A 21474-nucleotide genomic window follows, 5' to 3' on the forward strand; every position below is an offset into this window, starting at 1 on the left:
AAGACGGGGGCCCCCACCCTGCCACCCATCCAGGGCCAGCCCTAGGCCCAGGCCCCCATCCCCCACCACCCGCGTCCCTGGGGACACTTCCGGGTGAGCCTGCAGCGGCCACCAGCCCCACCCTGGGTTGTTGATCCACTGAGGCCCAGGCAGAACTTCGCAAGCCCCCTGACCATCTCTTCTCCACCCGGAGCCCCTTCCCCACCACCCCCAAAGCCAGTCTCTGCCCCCACACACCAGCTCCCCGCCCTCAAACCCCCTCAGCAGTCCCTAACCTGGCCCCAGGACCCCTCTCCCAGTGGTCTTTACCTGTCACCAGGCCGCCTGGCCCCCAGAGAGCATGGGCCGCGGAGAGCAAGGGGAATCAAGGCCCAAGATTCAAGGCCTCGGAGCCGCCCTGGCCTCCACTCTTCCTTCTTCCTTCTCTCCTGCTGGGCAGCGCAGGCTCCTCACCTGGGCCCCGCCCGCCGCCCCTGCGCACAGGTGTGTCCGCCGGCCATAGGCTGCACCCCGCTGGCTTAACCCCTTCCCTCCCAGTGCCAGCCACAGGCACCTCCTCCCAGGCCTAGTCACCCCACCAGAGGCCCCCAGCCTTTGCCGCAGTCTCTCCTCTGCTACCTGCCTCCTTGGATCTGGGGCCCAGGCCAGGGAGGTCTTGTTGCCAGAGGAACAAAGGACAGGGCTGCCTTTGGGCCCCTTCGCCTTCCTCCTTGGGCCTCGCCCCACAGCCGCTCCTGCTCCACCACCAGCCCTTTCCCCTGAGTCCTCTGCCAGAGATCCTGAGGTCAGAGGGGGCTCAGCTCGGCAGGGACTGGGTTCTACCCCTGCCCAGAACATCCTGGCCTACGGAGGGCAGGGGTTTCTCCAAGGGGCACCTCCCTGTCCTCACCCTTAGTGTTGGGGCCCCTGCCAAGAGTCCTGAGTTCCTGGCCAGGAACCTCTGCACTGACCCGGCCAACTGGAATTCTGAGGGCTTCTGCAGCCCTGCCTGCAGTCCCTCACTCGACTCTTCAGAAGGACCAGGCACCTCACCAGGCAGAGCCACCCCTGGACCCACCTCGAAGCCCAGGAGAAGCCAAGTCCCAGCCTCCAGCAATTAGCCCAGGGCAGTTCGAGGGGTGGGACCAGCCTTTCTTTTGTGCAGCTCAGCTGGGATGAAAGGGTTGCTGGGAGAGGGGCCCTGAGGCCCACAGGTGATGCTCCACCCTCGCACCCCCTGGAGGGTGACGGCTCCAGGGAGCTGAGCTGCCTGCTGAGTTGCCCAATCCCAGCTCTCTGCCTCCACCCTTGTTTGTGTGCTTGCCAAGTTGCTTCAGCGGTGTCCCACTCTTTTGTTGCCTGCCAGGCCCCCTCTGTCCATGAGATTCTCCAGGCAAGAATACTGGAGTGGGGATCTTCCTGACCCAGGGATCGAACCCAAGTCTCTTATGTCTCCTGCACTAGCAGGTGGGTTCTTTACCACCTGGGGAGCCCACCTGTGTTTGCTTCCTTCTTAATTCTTGCCTGTACTTATTCTCTGTTTGTGGACTGTTTCTGGATCTGCCTTCCCCACCAGTCTCCTCAAATCCACAACGACAGGAACAATTGGATCCACCATCTCGCCCCAGCACTGCTCCAGTGCCGGGGACATGGGGACGCTCAATACAGAAAGTGTCCACTGAGCAAATGACCACCCAGTCTCAGCCGGCCCAGCGGCAGGGAACCGGGCCTTACCAAGTGGGGCTCTCTGAGGCTCAACTCCCCAGGAGATCAGCATTTTCAATCAACATAAAGCTTTAACATGAAGCAGGAATCATTGTTGTCCACTGCGGACACACATAAAGTGATCAAAAATAAAACTAGGGAAGCCTGGTGGCTCAGTGGTGAAGAATCCACCTGCCAATGCAATGGACACAGGTTTGATCCCTGGACCAGGAAAATCCTACATGCCACGGGACAACGAAGCCCACGTGCCACAACTACTGAGCCTGTGCTCTAGAGCCCGTGAGCCGAAATTACTGAGCTCACGTGGTGCAACTACTGAAGCCTGAATGCTTTAGGGCCCATGTCCCACAACAAGACTGTCACCATGAAAAGCCCACACACCGCAGCTAGAGAGTAACCCCCACTCGCCACAACTAGAGAAAACCCCTAGCAGCGATGAAGACCGAGCACAACCAGATATCAAATAAATACATTATTTTAAAAACTAAGACTCTGACCAAGAGCCAAAAGGTAGCAGTGGCCCCAGGAAGGGAGGAGCCGAGTGGTCCTGAGAGCACCAGGCATCCGGAGGGCAGGGACAGCAGGCAGGTTGGCTCTGGGCCTGTACTAAATGCCCTTGATCCATCTTCTTAGCACTTGGACCCAGAAGTCAGGCCAGAGAATGTGGTTGTGTCCGCCTCGGGGTGACCCTGGCTGCGTTTCCAGGAATGCAGGCTCTGGGGCCCAAAGGCCTGAGTTAAAATCTTAGTTTCACTGCTCAACAGTCCTGTGGCCTCGAGCAAGTTATTTAATCTCTCTGTGTCTCAGTTTGTCCCACTGTAAAATTGGAATGATACAGGTACCTCGGTTCAATACTTTTAGTCTTGGTTTTGTTCTATTTTGAGGAGTCTTGTTTTTTACATTTTTTTTGGCCACACCACATGACCTGTAGGATCTTAGTTCCCTGACCGGGGATCCAACCTCTATCTCTTGCATTGGAATCTCAGAGTCTTAACCACTGGACCACCAGGGAAGTCCACAGTGCTTCTAGTCTCTTAAACCGCACCAGACACATGCCAAGAGTGTAATGAATTAGGATTTCCCCAGTGGTCCAGTGGTTAAGACTTCATACTTTCATTGCACGGGGCCCAGATTCCATCCCTGGTCAAGGATATAGATCTCACTCGCTGCAATTAACAGTTCACTTGATGCAACTAAACATTCTTCATGCTGCAACTAAGACCCAGTGCAATCCAATAAATATAACGTGTAAAAAAAAAAAAAAAGTGTGATGAATTATTGTTACCAGTTATATATATCATCATCCCTGATCTCAGTGCTCTTCACAACCACCCTGGCAGGATCACCCTCCACTATAAAGAAAGGGAAGAGACAGCCAGACCTGGCCCGTGCTCACACTCACCTGTTAGACTGTGAAGTCTCCCTGCCTGCCTCCCCCTCCTGCCAGGCACACAGTTAGAGACCCACACACAGTGATCTAGAGGCTTTATTTACAAGAGAACGGCCTGGCCCTGCCTGGGGCCTTGCTGGGCTATATACAGGATCCCAGGAGAGGGAGTTGGGGACACGGCCATTTAAATTACAATAGAATAGGGGGTGTTGCTCCAAGGTTCAGGCTGTGGGTCATCCACTGGAGGCTGAGGCTGCAAAGGGAAGGGAGGAAAGGATAAGGTGGGGTTGGACCTGGAGTGGGGGACAAGATGCAGGTCTGGTGGGGTTGGGAAGGCAGGGTGAGGCCACAGCCACCCCCTCTATCCAGGACAGAAAGCCCAGCTGGGGGGCCCCAGGGACAGGCCAGGGAAGGGCCGTACCATGGCCGCCCCAGGACCGGCTCGGCTCACTTCCTCTTCAGGGAGCCCTTGTTCTTCTCCTTGTCCGCTGACTGCTGTTTCTTCACCTTCTCCTCCTTCTTGTTCTTACTGTGCACATTCTCATACACATCCTCCTTGTGTCTGCAGGGTGGGGCCAGTGGGTCAGGAGACAGGGGCAGGGTTCCCCAGCACCAGCCTGGGGTGACACGGGGTCACCTCATCTCACAGGTGAGCAAACTGAGGCCAGGAAAGCGAGAACACCAGCCCTGACAGCATCCTGACACTAGACTAGAAGCTCCTAGGGGCAGAGGCTCCATCTCACACATCAGTATACTCAGCCCAGGCCCCTCATGGAAGGGCACTCAGGAGACACTTGTGAACACAGGTTGTAAGAACCAAGCTTATACTTGAACCCGAACCTCTCTGGAAAGGAAGGATCGGGCTAGGCAGGGGCCACTCACTTGGAGGAGGTGCGGGAGGCCTTGGCATGGGCGTTCTTCATGGCTGGCGGGTAGGTGATGTTCCCGTATTCTGATTCCCGGCCCTTCTGGGACTGCGGGGAGAGATGGGGTGGGAGGCCGGTGATCCCAGCAGCACCCCATGACACCCACTGGCCCCCTCAGCCCAGCCAGGCCCCACTCTGCCCGCACCTGCATGACCTCCAACTTCTTCTTGGTGGTCTCGATGAACTGGGCGATGGCCACGTAGATGAACTTGTACTGCGCCTCCGTCTGCACCATGCCCGAGCGCTGGGCCCGCACCATCTGGATGGTCTTCTGGATGTCGATGTCACAGTCCAGACCTGGCCGAGAGGGCAGCCGGATGTCAAGGCCCGAGCAGAGGCGGAGGCAGGGGGCTTCTCGCCCACCAGTCCCAGCGTCCCCCACCGGTCACCCTCACCCTTGGTGGAGATGCTCTCCATGAGCATGTCGATGACAATGATGGTGCCTGTGCGGCCGATGCCGGCGCTGGGGAGAGAAGGAGTGAGTGAGAGACCCAGCCCGCTTAGGCCAGGAACCAGGGGCTCAAACGGCGCCCGCAGGGCCGGGGCTTAGGGAGCGGGCAGAAGGCAGGGCTGGGGCTTAGGGAAAGGGCAGAAGACAGGGGCGGGGCTTAGGGAAAGGGCAGTGACACAAGATGCAGGAACCTGGCTGGGTCAGTGCGGTGGGGGTGGGGCAGGCAGGGCAGGGGTTTGCCCGACTCTGCACCCATGCTCATCCCTCCAGCCAAGGGATTTGGGGGGAGGCCCTTGCACTCAAGCGCTAAGATGCTGCTCCCCGAAGCCCATCCTAGTCCTTCCCAGCCCCACCGCCTGCTTCCACTTCTCCCTCTGCCCCCCACCACCCCAGGAAACCTGGGACCCCATCCCACCTGTCCTGCCTACTACCCTGGCACCCTGGCCTCCTGGGCCCTCTCCCACAGCCTTGGCTGGAGCCAGACTGCCCTCCTCGCATGAGGACCATCTTTCTGCAAGGCTGCATCTCCCTTTTTCTTCAGGTCCTGGCAGCAGGGTGAGGACAGCTCCCCCGCCGGCGGGCCACGAGGCCACTGGGCTCAGGAGACTTGGGGGAGCAGCCAACAGGAGGTCTCCCCTTCTCCCCACCCTCTGCCGCCACCCCCTGAGCACACAGACCCCAGCAGCCTCAAGGCCCCACAGAGACCCCAGTTCCACCTCCTCCACTAGGCCAGTCAGGCCGATGCCCCAAGTCGCACTGTCTAATTTCAAACCCAGATTGTTAAAAATAACACCCTCTCACCCACTTCCTTCCTGTAATGTCTAAATTAAGGCCATGGGGATTTCAAGAAGGTGGCGGGGGGGGGGGGGCACGGGCAGCGGGGTCATTCTTGGCAATGGGCCTCTCCCTGGAGGTAGAGTCCCTGAGGCGGCACGTGGGGGTACCTCCAGGCTCAGCCCATGCGGCCCTGCCCCAGGACACACAAAGGCTGGTGGGCAGAAGGAGGAAGTCCTAGCCCTCAGAGCCTGGGTCACATGGAGGGAGCAGGAAGGGAAGGGAAGGAGACAGACACCACCCCCCTCACCACGGGAGATATCAAAACATGAACGACCCCCCTTCTGGAGCATTTACTGTACTCCAGACACAGTGAGAGGGTCTCACATTCACCACAACCCCATTAGACATTGACTTTACAGATAAGGAATCTGAGAATCAGAGACGTGAAGTCATTTGTCTGAGATCACACAGCCAGGGAGTGGAGGAGCTGGAATTTACAGAAGCTATATCTGTCCAGCAACCTCTGCCTACTCCCTCCCCTCCACCCAGGCCAGGTAGCCTGCTGGGGCCCCTGCTGCTCATTGCTGACCCCTCAACTCCCCAGCTTAGCAGGGTCTCCCGATCATGAACATGGGGAGCTCCAGTGGACCTAATGGTGCATGAGCCGAGGGGCTGAGCTGGGGGCATTGGCAGGAAGGGAGAAATAGGAGCAGCATGAAGAGGTCTCGGCACCCCTCCCCCCATGGCTGCAGCCAGTAAAGAGAAGAGATGGGGAGCCACACCGACCCCAAGGAGAAAGACCGTGGGTAGGCATGTGTGAAAAAACAGGAGTGACCAGGACCTGGGTCTACCGTGAGCCCTGCTCTAGGCTCCCCCAACAGACCAGCAGTGACCTGACAAGAGGCTTGACCCATTTCCTCATTTGCATGTGGCAGGTTGGACTAGACTGGACCAGACGCTACATCTCTATGGAGGCTCCCCACGCCAGGCACAGGATCAAGCCATGGGCTTGGTTCAAGCTAAGTTCCACCCGTGGATCTGGAACCATCAGGGAACCCAGAAGAGGTGGAGGGGGGCGGGAGACATTAAATGCGTTCACGTGTAAATTGCTTACAACAGTGCAGGGAGCTTGGCGGTACTCACTTGCCAACTACTACTTGGATTATTATCACCGATATCATCATCATTGTCACTCTCACCTGCAATGCACGATGATGGGCCCTGCATGAGGCAGACTCTCCTGCCGCTGGTTGATCTGGTCCAGGAAGCTGAGAACACCCCCAGGCTCGCTGGGGACCCCGTGATCAGGCCAGCTCAGGTACTGGTAGTGCCAAATCTCCCGAATCAGGTTCCCCTGGGTGGAGGACATAGGGTCAGTGCGCCCTGCTCCCCCTGTGTGGCTTCATTCTACCCAGCCCAGGAGGAGCATGAGCAGGGCCCCCAGCCTGGGGCAGGGGCAGAGGACACTCACATTTTCCAGCGGGGAGACCTGTAAGTTTCGGAGTTTGTACTCAGCTGTGTCATGTTCCCCGCAATTGGTTACAGTGTAGGGTCCGTAAACACGCTGACTGCCCACTTCTGGCCAGTATGGCACACATTTGTTCTGAAAAGAGAGGGGGGAGGGGAGAAGTGAGGCACAGAGGCAGGGCCTGAGTGCCCGGTGCTGGCCCTGCAGCATCTGATGGATGAATGGGTGAACTGGCCGAAAGTCAGAGGTTTAGGTCTTGGCTCAGCATGCTCCAGGTGGTGAGACCTGACCAGCCGCTCAACAAGTCATTCTGCGCGCGCGGGCCGGTACAGGCCTCGCACCTGAAGCCACGCCAACCAGGATGGAGTTATGGACACAAGGAAGACACAGCCCGGTGCACCAGTGCCTCCAGGAGCTCACAGAGAGCAGGGTGAGCCAGGGAACTGAGCCACTGAGGAGCCCGGGGCGGGGGGTGGGGGGAAGACAGAGACTAACTCTCCCTGTAGGTAATGGAGGAAATCAGAGATGGCTTCACAGAGGAGGGAGCATGTGAGCTGGGTCTTTGAAAAAATGAGCAGTCTGTCGGGCAGAGATAGGGAGGAGAGAGGAAGTCACTTCCTAGGAGAAATGAGCTCCTGCAGAGGCACAGAAACCTGAAGGAACCTGGCAGGTAGGAGGTGAGGACTGGAGGGCAGCCACCAGGCCTGAGTATCAGGGTCCTCGGGGGGACAGCCTGACGCAGAGGTCACACACTTCTGCACAGGTCACAGCCCCTCCAGGGCAGAGGGTGCCATGCGAGGGTGCAGACTGCCCATGGGGTGAGGGTTTGGGGCCAACCTCAGAGAGAGTAATGAGGCTGAGTGGAGAGGAGGGGCTACTACCCCGAGGGGGACAGGTGGGCATGGGGCGGGGGGACACTAAAGGGATGGAGGCCTCTGGAAATTGGGGTCTGGTGGTCAGGGGAGTCCCGGATGGGAAGCAGAGACCTGGGAGTCATCGTGTACTCAGACTTCTGCCTCAGTTCCCCAAGGAGGTCGGGCCCTTGCCCTCTGAGGTGCCCCCTAAGTGTCTCTCCAGCTTAATGGTGGTGGTGCAGTCCTGGGGGTGGGGGCAGCATGGGGCTCAGCCTACCCGGCCCTTCTCCACCTCCCGGGTGGTCATGACAATGACGCGGGTGTTCTCCTGCCACACCATCTGCCAGAAGTCGTTGACCGTGGCCTCCAGGCAGCCCTGGCTGGCGATGTAGGTCTTAGCGTTCTCATCGGGGCCTAGCAGCTGGTTCTGGACAGAGTGCAGAGATGAGCAGGGCTCTGAGCCCCTCATCCACCCACCCACTCACCCATGGCAACAGCTCTGGCTTCACCCGATGTCTCTGGACCCAGCAACCCCAGGAGCCGGGGCCCATTTCCTGCCCCCACCCCACCATGACCAGCAAACACACCGACCTTCACGTAATTGGCGTTAATGTAGTCAGACCCAGGGATGTTACTGTCACGTCCCTGCAGGACCACTCGACTGTGGTCAACTGGGAATGGGCAGAAAGGAAGCAAGAAGGGCCTGGGTCAGAAGCCCTTCTTGAGCTCCCAGTCCATCCTTGCCCAGAAGCCCTGTGGGCAGGCTAGGGTGGGGGACCCACCTGGGTGGAGGGATCTGTGTGGGCTGGAGGTTTTAGAGGAAGAAGGGGGTGGGGTGGGGTATGAGGGGATCCTCTGGGAGCCTGGAGGAAGAGGGGTCGCCCTTCAGAGCTGGGGAAGGGGACTGTCTGAGATGGGTGGACGCTGCCTGAGTCAGGGGCGGGCTGGAGGCTGCCCAGGGCGCTCACACGGAAGGATGTTCTTGTAACGGTTCTTGCTCTTGTTTTCTGGCCGCTGCCCTTCCAGCCGCTGATGCAAGTTTTTCACCTCCTGCTTCTGCAGACTCTGTGGGACGAGTCGGGGAAATGGAGCCCCCGGCCCGTAAGAGGGGTGTCCACGGGTATAGAGGTCGTGGGGCAGACTAACGGGGGGGTGGGGAGTGAGAGGATGGGGTCTGCCTGGGACCCCACGCCCTTCACCCTGCTGGTCCCATCACAAACCTCAAACTCCTCCCAGAAGCCGGCCTTGGCTGTCTCCTCTGACTCCTGCTTCTTGTTCAGTTCCAAGACCCGGTTCTCAATGTCAGCCGCGTTCACCCTCGTGGCATAGTATGGCTGGGGTGGGGGAGGCCAGAAGTCAGCCACCTCTAGAGCTCAGAGGCTCAGGGGATGGGAGGGGGCAGCCAGGCCCACCCCTCACCTGCCGCAGGTAGACGAAAGCCCCGGAGGCCTCCTCGATCCCCGTCCTCTTGAAATGCTCCACCAGGTCCGTGAGGCTGTCGAAGGTCTCTGAACCCCCCACTGTGTAGCGTCCGCCCTGAGGGGTGCCAAGTCAGGCCACCTCAGTCTCCCTACCTGGACCCCCAGGCTCGGACCAAAGCCCAGGCTGCCCCTCCCCACGGGCAAGGCTGTGGGCACAGAGGGGACCGCCAGAGGGGTGCCTCCCTGCTGCCCAGAGGCCTTACCTCACACATGACTTTGATATGGGTGACTCTGAGCGGGGAGCCGGGGCCAGCCTTGGGCTGGTCGCTGAGCACGGACAGCACAAAATCTCCAGGCTGGCTGAGGCTCTCACGCACAAGGAAGGTCCAGGGCTCCCCCTTGGCCTGCAGCAAAGTCTCTGCCTGCCCTCCAGACATGTGGCCATGGTACCACCTAGGGAAGGCAGCATCCGGGGAGGTGAGACTGAGGCCGGGGGCGGGAGCTGGGCAGATGCTCAGGGAGGGGGCAGGGAAATTGGGCACCTGCCATGTGCTGAACTGAGCTCTGCTACACGCTCTCAAATCCGCCACTATGAGTAGGTCCGTCACTCTCACAGAAACGTGAGAGGTAGGTACTACCCATTCTACAGATGAGGAAACTGAGGCTGGGCAGTTGCACGCTAGCCCAAGGACCTGGCTGATAAGTGGCAAGCCTCAGGACTTCTAAGTAAGCCCACCTCTGCAAGTTTAAGACACAGGCAGAAAGGCAGCCACATCCAGAATGTTCAGAGGGGTGAAACCCAGGAAGAGTCTCCATGAAAGACAGGGCTAGGCAAGGGAAGCAGAAATGCAGACGGAGGCCAAACCACAGACAGCAATGGTGTTGGGAGAGACGGAAGTCACAAGGGAGGGGAGATGGGGAGAAGTCCCCCTGGGGGTCGGGAAGGTGGACAAGCCTGCGGGATGAATAGTGGTTTGGGGGCTTTGGGGTGCTCCCAGATGATGTCACTGAAGGGGCTGCTGGGGTTCGATGTTGGGGGGGGGAGGCTCAAGGGGCTTAGAGGGACAGAAAGCAGAACTAGGACCTTTCCCCAAAACACACCCCCTTCCCAGGAGGAAACTGCAGCCCCGCAATGCCCAGCCCCACAGGAAACCACGTGATGGAAAAAACACAAAACTCCTTCTGGGGAGAGAGTGAGAAGTGAGGTTGTGAGGTTTCCTCAGCCCAGGGACAGGGGAAGGGGGGCATTTTCCAACCGCAGGAATGGGGGGAAGGAGGGAGGGGGCCAGTCTGTCCCACCCCATCGTACTGCGGCCCGGAGGAGACTGCAGCTTGGAGACCTCCAGAGTCCCGAGCCCAGTGCAGCACCCCCGGGGCCCCATATCCCACCGCCCAAGGATAGGCCAGGGCCCCCAAGCAGAGGGGAAGGGTCTAACCCTCTTCCCCCAGGCCCCCCAGGATGAGGAAGTCTCCATGCAAATGTCAGGCTGACCACAGGCAAAGAGCTAGCCATTGAGGGGACAAATGCAAATTCCCCCCAGAGGAGGAGGGGCAGCTGCCAAGACCAAGAACCAGAGCAAACCAGAGCGGAGGTTGGGAGAAAGAGCCTCCTGCACATGTTCCCAGGGTCAAGAGTGAATCCAGGCATCCCAGTATGGGGAACCAAAAGCCCCTCTTTAAGTCAGCTGCCCTGGTCTTGAGTCCCTCTGTCCCTGACCTCTTCCAGCCACAATTTGAACCCTGACCCCAAGCCCCAGGAGGTCCTCTCAGCTCCATCCCTCTTCCAGCTCCATCCTCAACCACCCCTGCATCCACCCATCCTCTGGCAGCAGCCAGTAGGCCGGACCCTGGCTGTGGACAAGGAGGAGGCCAGGTCATGAAGAGCTCAAGAGGATCTGGGCGGAAAATCCCCATGAATATGGCAGATGGGGTGCAGGAAGAGGGTGAGAGGCAGTGAACACCAGGGAAGGACAGTCACGAGCAAGGGCATCCAAGTGCTTCCCTCCTAGGGGAGGCAGCTTCACCAGAAATGGATCCCTGGCTGCATGTTCATGGGAAAAAGGGTCTCCAGGTGTGGGTCTGGGGCCTTTATCCCAGCCTCATCCAGTTCTCAGTCTCAAACAGTGACTTGAACAAAATATGGATGCAAGCTGGGAGGCATGCATCTCAGAATGACCGAAAGCTGAGATAATCCAGGTTCAGAATCATTTCAACAATTGATGCACAAATATAGGACAAGGACAAGTTGGCTTGGCCCTAGGAGTGTTCCCCAAAAAGCCCCCATAACAACCCAGAGTTGTTCAGCTGCCCTTCCCCTAATTATAGGAGACACAGCTATCATGGAGACACAGCTGGAAAATGAGACACCCCCCACCCGCCCATAAAATGCAGAGTCTTTGGGTCTGCTCACACTTTGGGGAGACCACCTGGGGAGTAGCCAGCCCAGTTCTGGGGACCATATCTTTGAAACCAGAAAGATGGGCAGGAAATGCTTAGAGTATTGTCCTGTGCCCAGATACAAGGCCCTTGCACCCCTATGACACAGTTTTCAATGATGTGGATCTGGTCAAGGGACTAGTCCAGCGCTAGCCAGCCCCAGAGGGCAGACCCATTCTCAGGCGACACTGAGATGAGGCTACATGTCATACATGCTGACCCCTACGCTCCTCCTCAACCATAGGAACCCATGCTGGGGAGGGAACAGTTACAAGAGGTCAGATTCTGTCCCAGGCAAGAAGAGCTTTCTAACAACAGAGCCGGCCATTTGGGAGACACAGCCACGAGGAGAGGCCTCTCTGGCACTGGTAGGGCCTGGGGCGCGGGTGGACAGGGACCCTGGAGAAGGGCCAGGCAACCTTCTCTTGCTTCCTAGGGGTTGATGGAAAGGGGGCCCGCGGATCACACAGAGGGAAGAGGCCGAAGGCGGGGAGGCCAGCCCACCTCTCCGTGGGGCAGGCTAGGGAGCGAAGCCCCTCACCTCTCACTGGTGGGGTCTGAGCAGTTCAGCGGGTACTTGAGGTGGATGATAGTGCCGTCTCGGTCCTGTAGGACGCCCTGCTGCTGCGTGTAGTACTCCACCAGCTCCGTCAGCGTCGCGAACTTCTCCCCTCCATACAGGTCGTAGAAGTCCCCAGAGTTCTGGATCCGAATATGAGTCACCTGGTCCCCGACCCTGCAGGGCACCGGGTGGTGGTGAGGCCAGTGGATGGGAGAGTGGAGGTCGGGTGGGGGTAGGGGGTGGGTGGGGGTCCCGGGCAGGGTTGGGGTGGATACACCCAGGGGCCTGGGGAAGCGAAATGAGCAGCCAAGGGCTGGCACCCCACCCCCGGCTGGAGCCGCAGGCCACCTACCTGACGGAGAGGGAGAAGTCACCCTGGTTCTTGCGGCTGGGCCGTGCCAGGAAGCTTCCATGGACCCCTCGGCCCTTGAGCAGGGTCTCTGCATCCAGCCCACTGAGGTCTCGGTGAAACCACCTGGGGGCCGGGAGGGTGGTGAGGAGAGGCCCCAGGGCCCTGGGGCGCCCTGCCTCCTGCCTACCCGGCCCTTACCTCACCATCCTGGGGGTGCCCGGGGCGGGGAGGGGGGTGAAGGCGTGCAGGCAACGGGGTGGTTCCGCTGAGTCTGGGCAGGCAGGGGATGCTGGGGCTAAGCTCTGGCGGCTCTCAGCGCCCAGGCCACCTCGCCACCCAGCACCGTCCTGTCCTGCTTCTGGGGCTGCCACTCCACTGGCCTGGGGCAGCCGGCAGGGCGGGGACAGGAAGGGGCGCGGCCGACCCCTTGGGGGAACTCACTCACTTCTCGTTTTAGGGCAGAGCGGGGAGAAGCATGGGGTGGCAGTGGGGGTGGGGACAGGACCCACTTCCCACACGCCTGCTATCGAAGGCCTGGGGAGGGTGGCCCTCCACACACGACCACCCAAATAAGGACACACGTGAGCCTCCAGCGCCCCGGGCCAGCTCATGCTTGGTCCATGGGAACCCACACAGTCATGCGCCATCTCTTCCTGCTCCATGCAGCCTTCCTTGGTCCAAACCAATAATAATGGTGAGGGTGGCAACTATCATTAGCAGAGTCTGCCTAGACAACAAGGCACTGTGCGGGGCGGTATTTACCTGCCTTATCTGATATGTCCTCACAGTAGCCCTGTGAAGCAGGTAACTTCATTATTCCCATTTTCCAGACAAGGAACCTGAGACTCTGGGCATGAAGGGAGCCCCGGGGCCACACGTTCAGTAAATGGCAAACCAGAGTGCAAACCAGGCGGCCTGGCTCCAAAGCTAGTGATTTAGCTACTATATGTCAGGCCTCGGGACTCCAGAGAACAGAGGTTGGAATTGCAGTCCAATATAAAATAAAAAGTTAAAGGACTTCCCTGATGGTCCAGCGGTTAAGAATCTGCCTTGCAAGGCAGGCAGGCGTCACAGGTTCGATCACTGGGCGGAGAGCTAAGATCCCACATGCTGTGGAGCACCTGAGCCTGTGCCACAACTAAATCTGTGTACCACAATGGAAGATCCTGTGTACTGCAACTAAAACTGGACACAGCTAAATAAATCAATAAATTTTAAAAAATAAAAGAAAAAGTTAAAAAGGTTGGGGAGGGGGGCACTTCCCTAGGAGTCCAGTGGCTAAGACTCTGCTCCCAACGCAGGGGGCCCAGGTTTGATATCTGGTCAGGGAACTAGATCCCATATGCTACAACTAAGACTCAGTGCAGCCAAATAAATAAATAAATAAAAATAAAAAAAAAAACGAACAGAGGTTGAGAGACTCTTCCACTCAGGCCAAAGTGGGAGGGGGCAGTTTCCTAACTGTTTAGGCTGGGCAGATGCCTCTTAGAGGGATAGAAACCCTCCCTCGACACACACATCTGAATAGGTGCCCTGGGACAGAGGGATGGACAAAATGACCCTGGAGCAGCCCTGTCCAACTGGTACCTTCTCTGCTTCTTGTCCTCGGCCTTTAGGCTATCCACCGTGCCCCAACCCTGCAGTCAGGTGAGAAGTGGAATGGAAAGCAGGTGGGGCCAGAGCCGCCAGCCCTATGGGTGGATCCACCAGAGTCTGAATTGTAGGTTCTTGCTGAGGGGGTCTGGTCTGAATCCGACGGAGCACAGGACTCTGACCAGGGGCCTATCTCCTGGGCTGCAGTAGGGCATCCAGACACTGCCATGGCCTGTTCTCAGGGCCCATTCACTTGGGGAGGCCCTAAACACTAAAAGCTTGTGATATTCCATCTAATTCCAAATACAAACATACCGCCAAACCAAAGCAAGAGGAAAGAAGCCCAATGCAAGATACACAAGAGGGAACTTCCCTGGGGGTCCAGTGGCTAGGACTCTTCCACTGCAGAGTGCAAGGGTTCGATCCCTGGTCGGAGAACTAAGATTCCACAAGCCCTGGGGCACAACCAAAATTTAAAAAAAAAAAGATACACAAGAAACCTTGTGAGTGGCTTCCCTAGGGAAGGGACCAGAGCGGGTAGCTGGAGGAAAGGGCTGGGAGGGACCTTTCCTTCTCTCTCCTTCCACCTTTATTTTTTTAATATTTTTGTATTATTAAGTAATACATAATATAAGTAATATTATTACTTATTTAATTGGCTGCACCAAGTCTTAGTTGTGACATGCAGGATCTTTGAGCTTCATTGCAGCCTGCAGAATCTTCAGTTGCTGCATGTGGGATCTACTTCCCTGAGCAGGCATCTCTCCCAGGCCCCCTGCCTTGGGGGCCTGGAGTCTTAGCCACTGGACCACCAGGGAAGTCCTTCCAGTCCACCTTTCTGAAGATTGTAGCATAGGCATGTAGTCGCTTCATTAAAATAAGTAAACTGACTGGGAGATGGAAATTTCTGGGGTAGCACATCTGAGTGGTGTGTACACAGATGAAGTAAATGTGATGTTCAGTATTCTAGCACATTATGTATGCTATGCCTCAAAAAAGAAGGAAAAATAAATAACCAACTATTCAAGCCCAGTAAAAGTCTATTTTCTTATGTTGGCTACTTTATCATTTTTTGAATATCAATTCTTCACACTCCCCACCCCCAGAAAGGGTTTCTAGAGACCCTGCTTGGTCTATTTATCTCATGGTCTAACACTGACTACCTCTATCTTAGACAGTAGCCCTGAAAGACTTTAACACTCTCTCACAGCAGGGGGCAGGAAGAGACTGGACACCATCACCTCCACTACAGGGGGCCCTCACCTCCAGCGTAGGAGGTTTACTGCTGGTCTGGCTCACCTCCAAGTGGTTAAAACTTAGCACCATGCCTCACACAGAGCATGTGTCAAATGACCATGTTCATCCGGACCCATGCATGTACATGGTCACAAGCCCAGGCCCAGTTCTACCCAGGCACACCCTGTTTGTCACATCCAGATGAGTATACACACACGTGCGCGTGCACACGCACGAGCATCCACTTATGCACACACAGTCCCACTAAAGGCAACCTCATCACCCACATCCATCTATACACGTACATAGTCAGGTGCAAACACCCACACGTGGACACAGCATCCCAACCACACACAAAGTTGCAGGTCCCTACGTAGCACCCAACACCCCCTGTACTGTGGCCACAAGCCACTCTCCCTCTGGAGTTTTAAAAAAGAAACTAACTAGGCACCCAGAAACTCCTGACCATGAAAGAGACAGGAATTTCTCTGAAGGGTGTCAAGTCAGAAGGCAGACAGACACATGGATGGTATGTACAGTCTCTACTGTCCCTTGGCAAGAAAATAAATAAGAAGCACCACACTTTCCTTGGCATAAGTGCTCTGGAGTTCACAGAGCACTTGCGCGTGCACACACACACACTCCCATTTGGGCCTCAGACATCCCTCAGGGCTCAGTGGTTGTGGCCCACGGTCTTAGTTGCCCCTCTGCAAATGGGATCTTCCCGGACCAGGGATCAAATCCGTGTCCCCCGCTTTGGCCGGTGGATTCTTAAGCACTGGACCACCAGATCTAGGAATTATTTTCCCCATTTTTTTTTTAAAGGGAGGTAAACAGGCTCAAGGAAGCTGAGAGTTAAAAAAGTAAGGGCCTACTAATTCAGAAGAGAAAATTACTCACTTGGGAAGCAAGGAGATAAAGGCAGAGATGAAGATCAACGGGGATGCAGAAAGGCAGTCTGGAAGAGCAAACAAAGTAATCTCTAGAAAGCTCTTGAAGTTCCCTGGGCCTCAGTATCCCTACCTGATAAATGGGCTCAACAATATTTCCCAAATGCTGATGTAAAAAGCCTATATGAAGTAGGTTTTTAGTATGAACAGCTTTTATGTGACATTATTAATGTACATGCCAACCCTATTTAGTAGGTCCTGCTGCTGCTGCTGCTGCTGCTAAGTCGCTTCGGTCGTGTCCGACTCTTAGCGACCCCATGGACTGTAGCCTACCAGGCTCCTCCGTCCATGGGATTTTCCAGGCAAGAGTACTGGAGTGGGGTGCCGTTGCCTTCTCCGAGTAGGTCCTGTTAGCCCAATTTTATTTTTATTTATTTATTTTTAGCTGTTCTGGGTCTTCCCTGCTGCTTGTGGTCTTTCTCTAGTTGAGGTGTATGGGCTTCTCAGTGCTGTGGCTTCTCTTTTTGCAGAGCACAGGTTCTGGGGCTCAAAGGCTCAGTAGTTGTGGCCCAAGGGCTTAGTTGCCCTTCAACGTGTGGAACCTACCCAGACCAAGGATCAAACCCATGTCCCCTGCCTTGGCAGGTGGATTCTTAACCACTAGACCACCAGGGAAGTCCATGTTAGCTCAACTTTAGAAACAAAAACTAAGGCTCAGAGAAGTAACTTGACCAAGGTCACAAGCTAGGAAGGGGGAAGGCAACAAACCAAGGCCGTCTGACATCTGACGAGTCCACTGTCCTTCCCACTGCACCACCCACTGCGGGAGGAGGAGGCAGGACGTGGGCACAGCCCATGACGAGGGCGGGGTGGGGGGTGCTCCTCCCTCAGAGGCCCCTGGGGGGCTGGCACGGGACCAACGAGCATAGCGCCATCTGTGAGCCGGGCCCTATGGCTGAGCTGAGCTTCTCTGAGAGGCTGGGATCCTTGGCAGAGGGTCTCACGAGGCCAAGCTGAGGAACCAAGGAAGGATTCTGTCCCAGGAAAGGACTTGCCAACCATCTGGCAGGAGCGTGGAAGGGATCGGGGACCAGAAGACCCAATGAGAACCTTGACAGCAGGGACCTGGTTAAGACTCCTCGCTCCCAGTGCAGGGGGATCAGGCTCAACCTCTGGTCAGGGAACTAGATCCCACATGCCACAACTAACAAATAAATGTATTTATATAAAAATAAATCTATCAATAAACAAATTATTTATAAATAAATAAACCTACCAATAAAATATTTGTTTACACATAAATATATTAATAATTTAATTATAAATAAATCTATCAATAGATAATTTCTTTCTAAATACATTAATAATTTATAAATAAATACAAATCTTAAATAAATTATTTTTTTTTAAAAGAACCTTGACATTGGGGCTGAAGGAGACAAGGGGTGCACTGAGGGAGGCAGGCACACCCCAAGAGCAGATGTGAAAATAAGAAGCAAGAACTTACTGGACTTGGGGCGACCAACCTACCAACTCACCAAGACGCCCAGCAGGTCCTCACTGTAGTATCCAAACTCCAGCAAGGCCCCACGTGACCCAGCCCTCCTCTGTCCTCACTGGCCAACTCTGCCCCCAGGCCCCATCATTCAGTTTATTCCCACAGCAGGGCCTTTACACTGGCTATTCCCTCTGCCAGAAGCACTGGAGCCTGATTCTTCCTCCTTATCCAGGTCTCAGCTCCTGTGTCACCGACTCAGGAAAGCCTTCCCTGGCCCCTCCAGCCAGTGATGCCACTGGCACCCCAGTCACTTATTAGCATGTGAAGCTGGTTTATTTTCTGGGTAACACTTCTGAGACCCTGCAATTAACCTATTTAATGGGTTCCTTTGGCATTCTGTCCCCCTCCACTGGCATGAAGCTCCGTGAAGGCAGGAACTGTCTCTCTTGTTTGCTACAGTATTGGCAGCAACTTAAAAAGCACCTGGCAGGACTTCCCTGGCCATCCAGTGGTTAGGACCTCACCTTCCAATACCTGGGGTGTAGGTTTGTCCCTGACTGGGGCGCTAAGATCCCACGTGACTTGGGGCCAAAAAAAACCAAAACATAAAACAGAAGCAATATTGTAACAAATTCAATAAAGACTTTAAAAATGGTCCATATTTAAGAAAAATCTTTAAAAAAAATTTAAAAACTAAAAAGCACCAGCATACAATAGATACTTAACAGTATCTGAATGAATTGATGCAGAGGAGTAAAGGGAAACTGAGGGAGATCAGAATGAAGAATTTGGGACGTTGAGTGGAACTAGGGGATATTTCTAAGGTCTGCCTTTCAGATGTGTAGTGTTTCAGGTGACATTCAGCTCCCTAGAGGATGTGTCCTTAGCAGAAGACAGAAGCAGGGGGCCAGAGGGCAAAGAGAGAAATTTGGTGAGAATAAATATGCATCTGCCAGGGAGAAAGTGCTAGAGAAGGGGAGGTGGGGCAGAGGGGCATGAACGAGGCTGGAGTTCTGGCATCTTGTGGGGGAAGTGACCCGGGGAGGGGGCAGGGGCAGGTCGCACTCATGGTCATGCACCTGTCAGGAGTGAGCAGGATCCCCGCCCCTCCCTCTCAAATGAACAGGAGCCCCGTTACCCAGATGGAGCAGGGGACTTACCCATGGGACAGCATTTCCCCAGAGGGGTGGGGAGTCCCAGGCAGAAGGCACAGGGGGCAGGGTTGAGTCCCGTGGCGCAGCTGTGCAGGGGCCCAAGCCAGGTGAGGAAGAATGCTCAGAAACCAGCCACTTTCCTCTCGATGCTGCCCTCCAGGCCAGAGGCACCACAGGGACAAGCCCCTGGACTAAATAACCCCGGAAAAGGGATGGGGGGGCGGAGCTGGCCTCAGCAGCTGGCTTCTCCCTCCAGTCCCACTTGGCAGTCCAGCGCCAGCCCAACGCTGCCTGCCTGTCCCCCGCCTCCCTCTGCGGGGAAGGGAGGAGCCACCTGGAACTCCACCTGACCCGCCAGCCAACCGAGCCACAGGAAGCTGGGTGCTACGGGCAAAGCCCAGGAAGTCACCCTGACCAAGGGAGCACCAGCCAATGGGGAAGTCTCCAGAGGCACAGAAGCCGAGGGGCCTCAGGAAAAGTCCAGAAAGCCCCACTGCTCAAAGAGGGTGAAGCCTGTGCAGGCCCCCCACCCAGGGGGGTTGAGGGGCCGGCCCATCCTCCCACTCTGCCCTGGAGCCGGTCCAGCCCTGCAGGAACACAGGAAAGATCTGGACAGGGAAATGGGACAGCCTAAAAGGCAAGAGAGAATCAGGCAGGACGTAGAGGCTGTCAGGGTCACAAAAAACATACATCAACATTAAGTCACAGGCACATTTATTATCCTGCAGTACAATAAAGTCTTCCCTTCCCCAGCAGTGTCACAGGAGGGCCAGCCCTCAGGAGGCGGCCACACTGCCACCCGAAGCAGGCCCGTGGGGCGGCAGGGTCATGGGCGGCAGGAACAGCGCCTTCAGCTTCCCAGACAGGCTGGCAATCTCGGGATCCTGGGCTTCGTAAGACTTGACAAGGCGTGCAAACTTAAGAACACCTGCAAAGGGGAATGAAGCATCAGTCCACACCCACAGGGGACGGATGTGCCCAAGATGGCAGGAGGGGGCAGCTTGAAATGGGAGTGGATGGCTGCTTCCCCTCTGGCCAGGTAGCTGTCTCCAAAACAAGACCCAGACAATGCCCTGCGTGGTCTGGATAAACTATTTCCTGGTCTACACCAGGCACGACTGGATGGGATGCAGTCAATGAAAACATCCTAAAGCAGTGTGCTTCCCAGAATCAGATTAACCATTTTAGCAGTTTAGTCACAAAAGCCCGAAGGATGCATACCCACCAGAACGAGATCGCCAGTCTATAACCAGGACCCAGGAGGATCATGGGCCAGCTGGGCGGAATCATACACTCTTGGAAAACTCGGTGATCTCACCCAAGAAACCGAACTGCCACCCCTCAGATTAGCTGAAACACTTTGGGGGGAGGAGGAGGCTGAAGAAGTGTGTGGTCATATAGACATCTCACTAAAAGCCATCAAAATGGGACTCATAGGAAGTTCTGCTGTGGCCTCCAGCACTGGTTTACTAGCAGAGCCTGACTCCTCTTCTTAAAACGGAATAACAGTGTAATTAATGGTAACTACAACATGCACTTAAGAACCTCTCTTGGCCCAAGTTCACAGCAGACCCTGGGCTCTGAGTGCCAACACTGTTAGACTGTGGCTGCCGCCGTGTGGCAAAAAAGGGGACAACGGCTCAGGGACCCTACAGATCCAACGCCCTCTGCTCGACCCAGTCCACCACCGGCTCCCGTCCGACCCACCTTCCCCGTCGCAGCTGAAGCCGTAGGCTTTAATAACCTCCTGCTGAATCTGCGTGGCCACGGGCAGCACAAATTGCAGCATTTTGCCCATGTCGTTGCACGCGTTGTCCCGAGCCTCGTCCATGCGAACGGCATTCTCCGGCGCCGAGAACGCCTGGATCACCTCGGCCAGGACCACTGTGCGCAGATGCAACCCAGGGAGGAGTCGCCGCCGCGCGTGGGCATCCGAGTCCGGCCGACCCGCGCGGCCGAGGGCGCAACGAAAAGGGCAGCAGATTAGTGAACTGAAGCCATAACAACCCGATGAGCTCTGCCCCCCAACTCCTCGCTGAGGACATTGAGGCCCCTCTGAAGAGAGGATGGTCCCGCGGGCCTCCACTTTCCAGTGAATGCACTCACACCGCTCGCCCAGCGCCCTTAGCCCCCCCCGCCAAATGGGAGACTTCTCACCCTTGGCCTGCTCGGCGCTCAGGGCCGCAGACTGAGCCGAGGCGGACGCCATGGGACAAAAGATGCACGTGCGGCAACCACGAGCTGTCGAGAAACGAACCGGCTCTTAGCACGGTCCTCCCGGCGCAGAGAGGAGGCGAACGGGAAGCTACATCAAACGGAGTCGGAAATTTCCAGACATGAGTCCCAACCTCCTCGATCTTCTCCGCCAGAAACTGGCCAAACAGCCTTAAACAAGAAAAAAAAAAAAAAAACTCCGTATCAGGAGAAAAACCTCAGTTTTCCACCCAAACATCACTCTATTGTTGATAACGACTCATGTGGGAGGGGTTTTCCGGTACGAACCGGAAAACCTGCTAGACAAATTCTAAAAGAGCTGTAACACTGCGCGCATAATCGCCGGAGAGAGCGCGGCATAGCCAACAACCCCGCTGTCGGTGAGGGTGAGCCCCGACGGCCGGGTCCTAGCTCCTGCTGCTGTACAGATAACGAGGCACACTGCGACTTTCGGAGGGGAAGACCATGTTCTAAAGAACTCCCTTAAGTCCTTCGTGGATAGAGTTTGTGAACGTTGGATGGGGGCCTATGCAAATGACTCGATACCG

The 21474-nt window shown here is 56.2% G+C and overlaps 2 protein-coding genes and 1 non-coding gene across 5 annotated transcripts; all 3 read right to left on the reverse strand.

Moving 5' to 3' along the window:
* Nucleotides 1-3172: 3172 nt before the first annotated feature.
* PTPN6 (protein tyrosine phosphatase non-receptor type 6) lies at nt 3173-19028 on the reverse strand. 2 transcript variants are annotated; one of them, XM_081588051.1, is made up of 16 exons: nt 18719-19028; nt 12342-12464; nt 11969-12163; nt 9255-9444; nt 8990-9106; nt 8791-8904; nt 8539-8635; nt 8162-8241; nt 7848-7997; nt 6720-6851; nt 6448-6602; nt 4416-4483; nt 4166-4317; nt 3977-4068; nt 3516-3656; nt 3173-3347 (listed from the first exon to the last, which is right to left on the reverse strand). In XM_081588051.1, the coding sequence occupies exons 1-15, from the start codon at nt 18730-18732 to the stop codon at nt 3542-3544; spliced, it is 1794 nt and encodes a 597-aa protein (XP_081444177.1). In that variant the 5' UTR covers nt 18733-19028; the 3' UTR covers nt 3173-3347; nt 3516-3541. The 2 variants fall into 2 exon arrangements, with proteins under 2 accessions (XP_081444177.1, XP_081444178.1); XM_081588052.1 differs by lacking the exon at nt 18719-19028 and adding an exon at nt 12540-12695.
* Nucleotides 19029-19409: 381 nt separating this feature from the next.
* C4H12orf57 (chromosome 4 C12orf57 homolog) lies at nt 19410-21417 on the reverse strand. Of its 2 annotated transcripts, XM_081588053.1 has the most exons (4): nt 21215-21417; nt 20870-21097; nt 20420-20596; nt 19410-19640 (listed from the first exon to the last, which is right to left on the reverse strand). In XM_081588053.1, exons 2-4 carry the CDS (start codon nt 20919-20921, stop codon nt 19489-19491), a joined length of 381 nt encoding a protein of 126 aa, XP_081444179.1. In that variant the 5' UTR covers nt 20922-21097; nt 21215-21417; the 3' UTR covers nt 19410-19488. The 2 variants fall into 2 exon arrangements, with proteins under 2 accessions (XP_081444179.1, XP_081444180.1); XM_081588054.1 differs by lacking the exon at nt 21215-21417 and having other exon boundaries at nt 20507-20596; nt 20870-21076.
* On the reverse strand, nt 21195-21256 carry LOC145504074 (U7 small nuclear RNA). The gene has a single exon (XR_014052056.1). It is a non-coding gene; the product is annotated as a U7 small nuclear RNA (small nuclear RNA).
* Nucleotides 21418-21474: the final 57 nt, after the last annotated feature.

Source organism: Giraffa tippelskirchi, chromosome 4 (genome assembly GCF_054371585.1).
Source record: "Giraffa tippelskirchi isolate mGirTip1 chromosome 4, T2T-mGirTip1v1.2.pri, whole genome shotgun sequence".
NCBI classification, from domain to species: domain Eukaryota; kingdom Metazoa; phylum Chordata; class Mammalia; order Artiodactyla; family Giraffidae; genus Giraffa; species Giraffa tippelskirchi.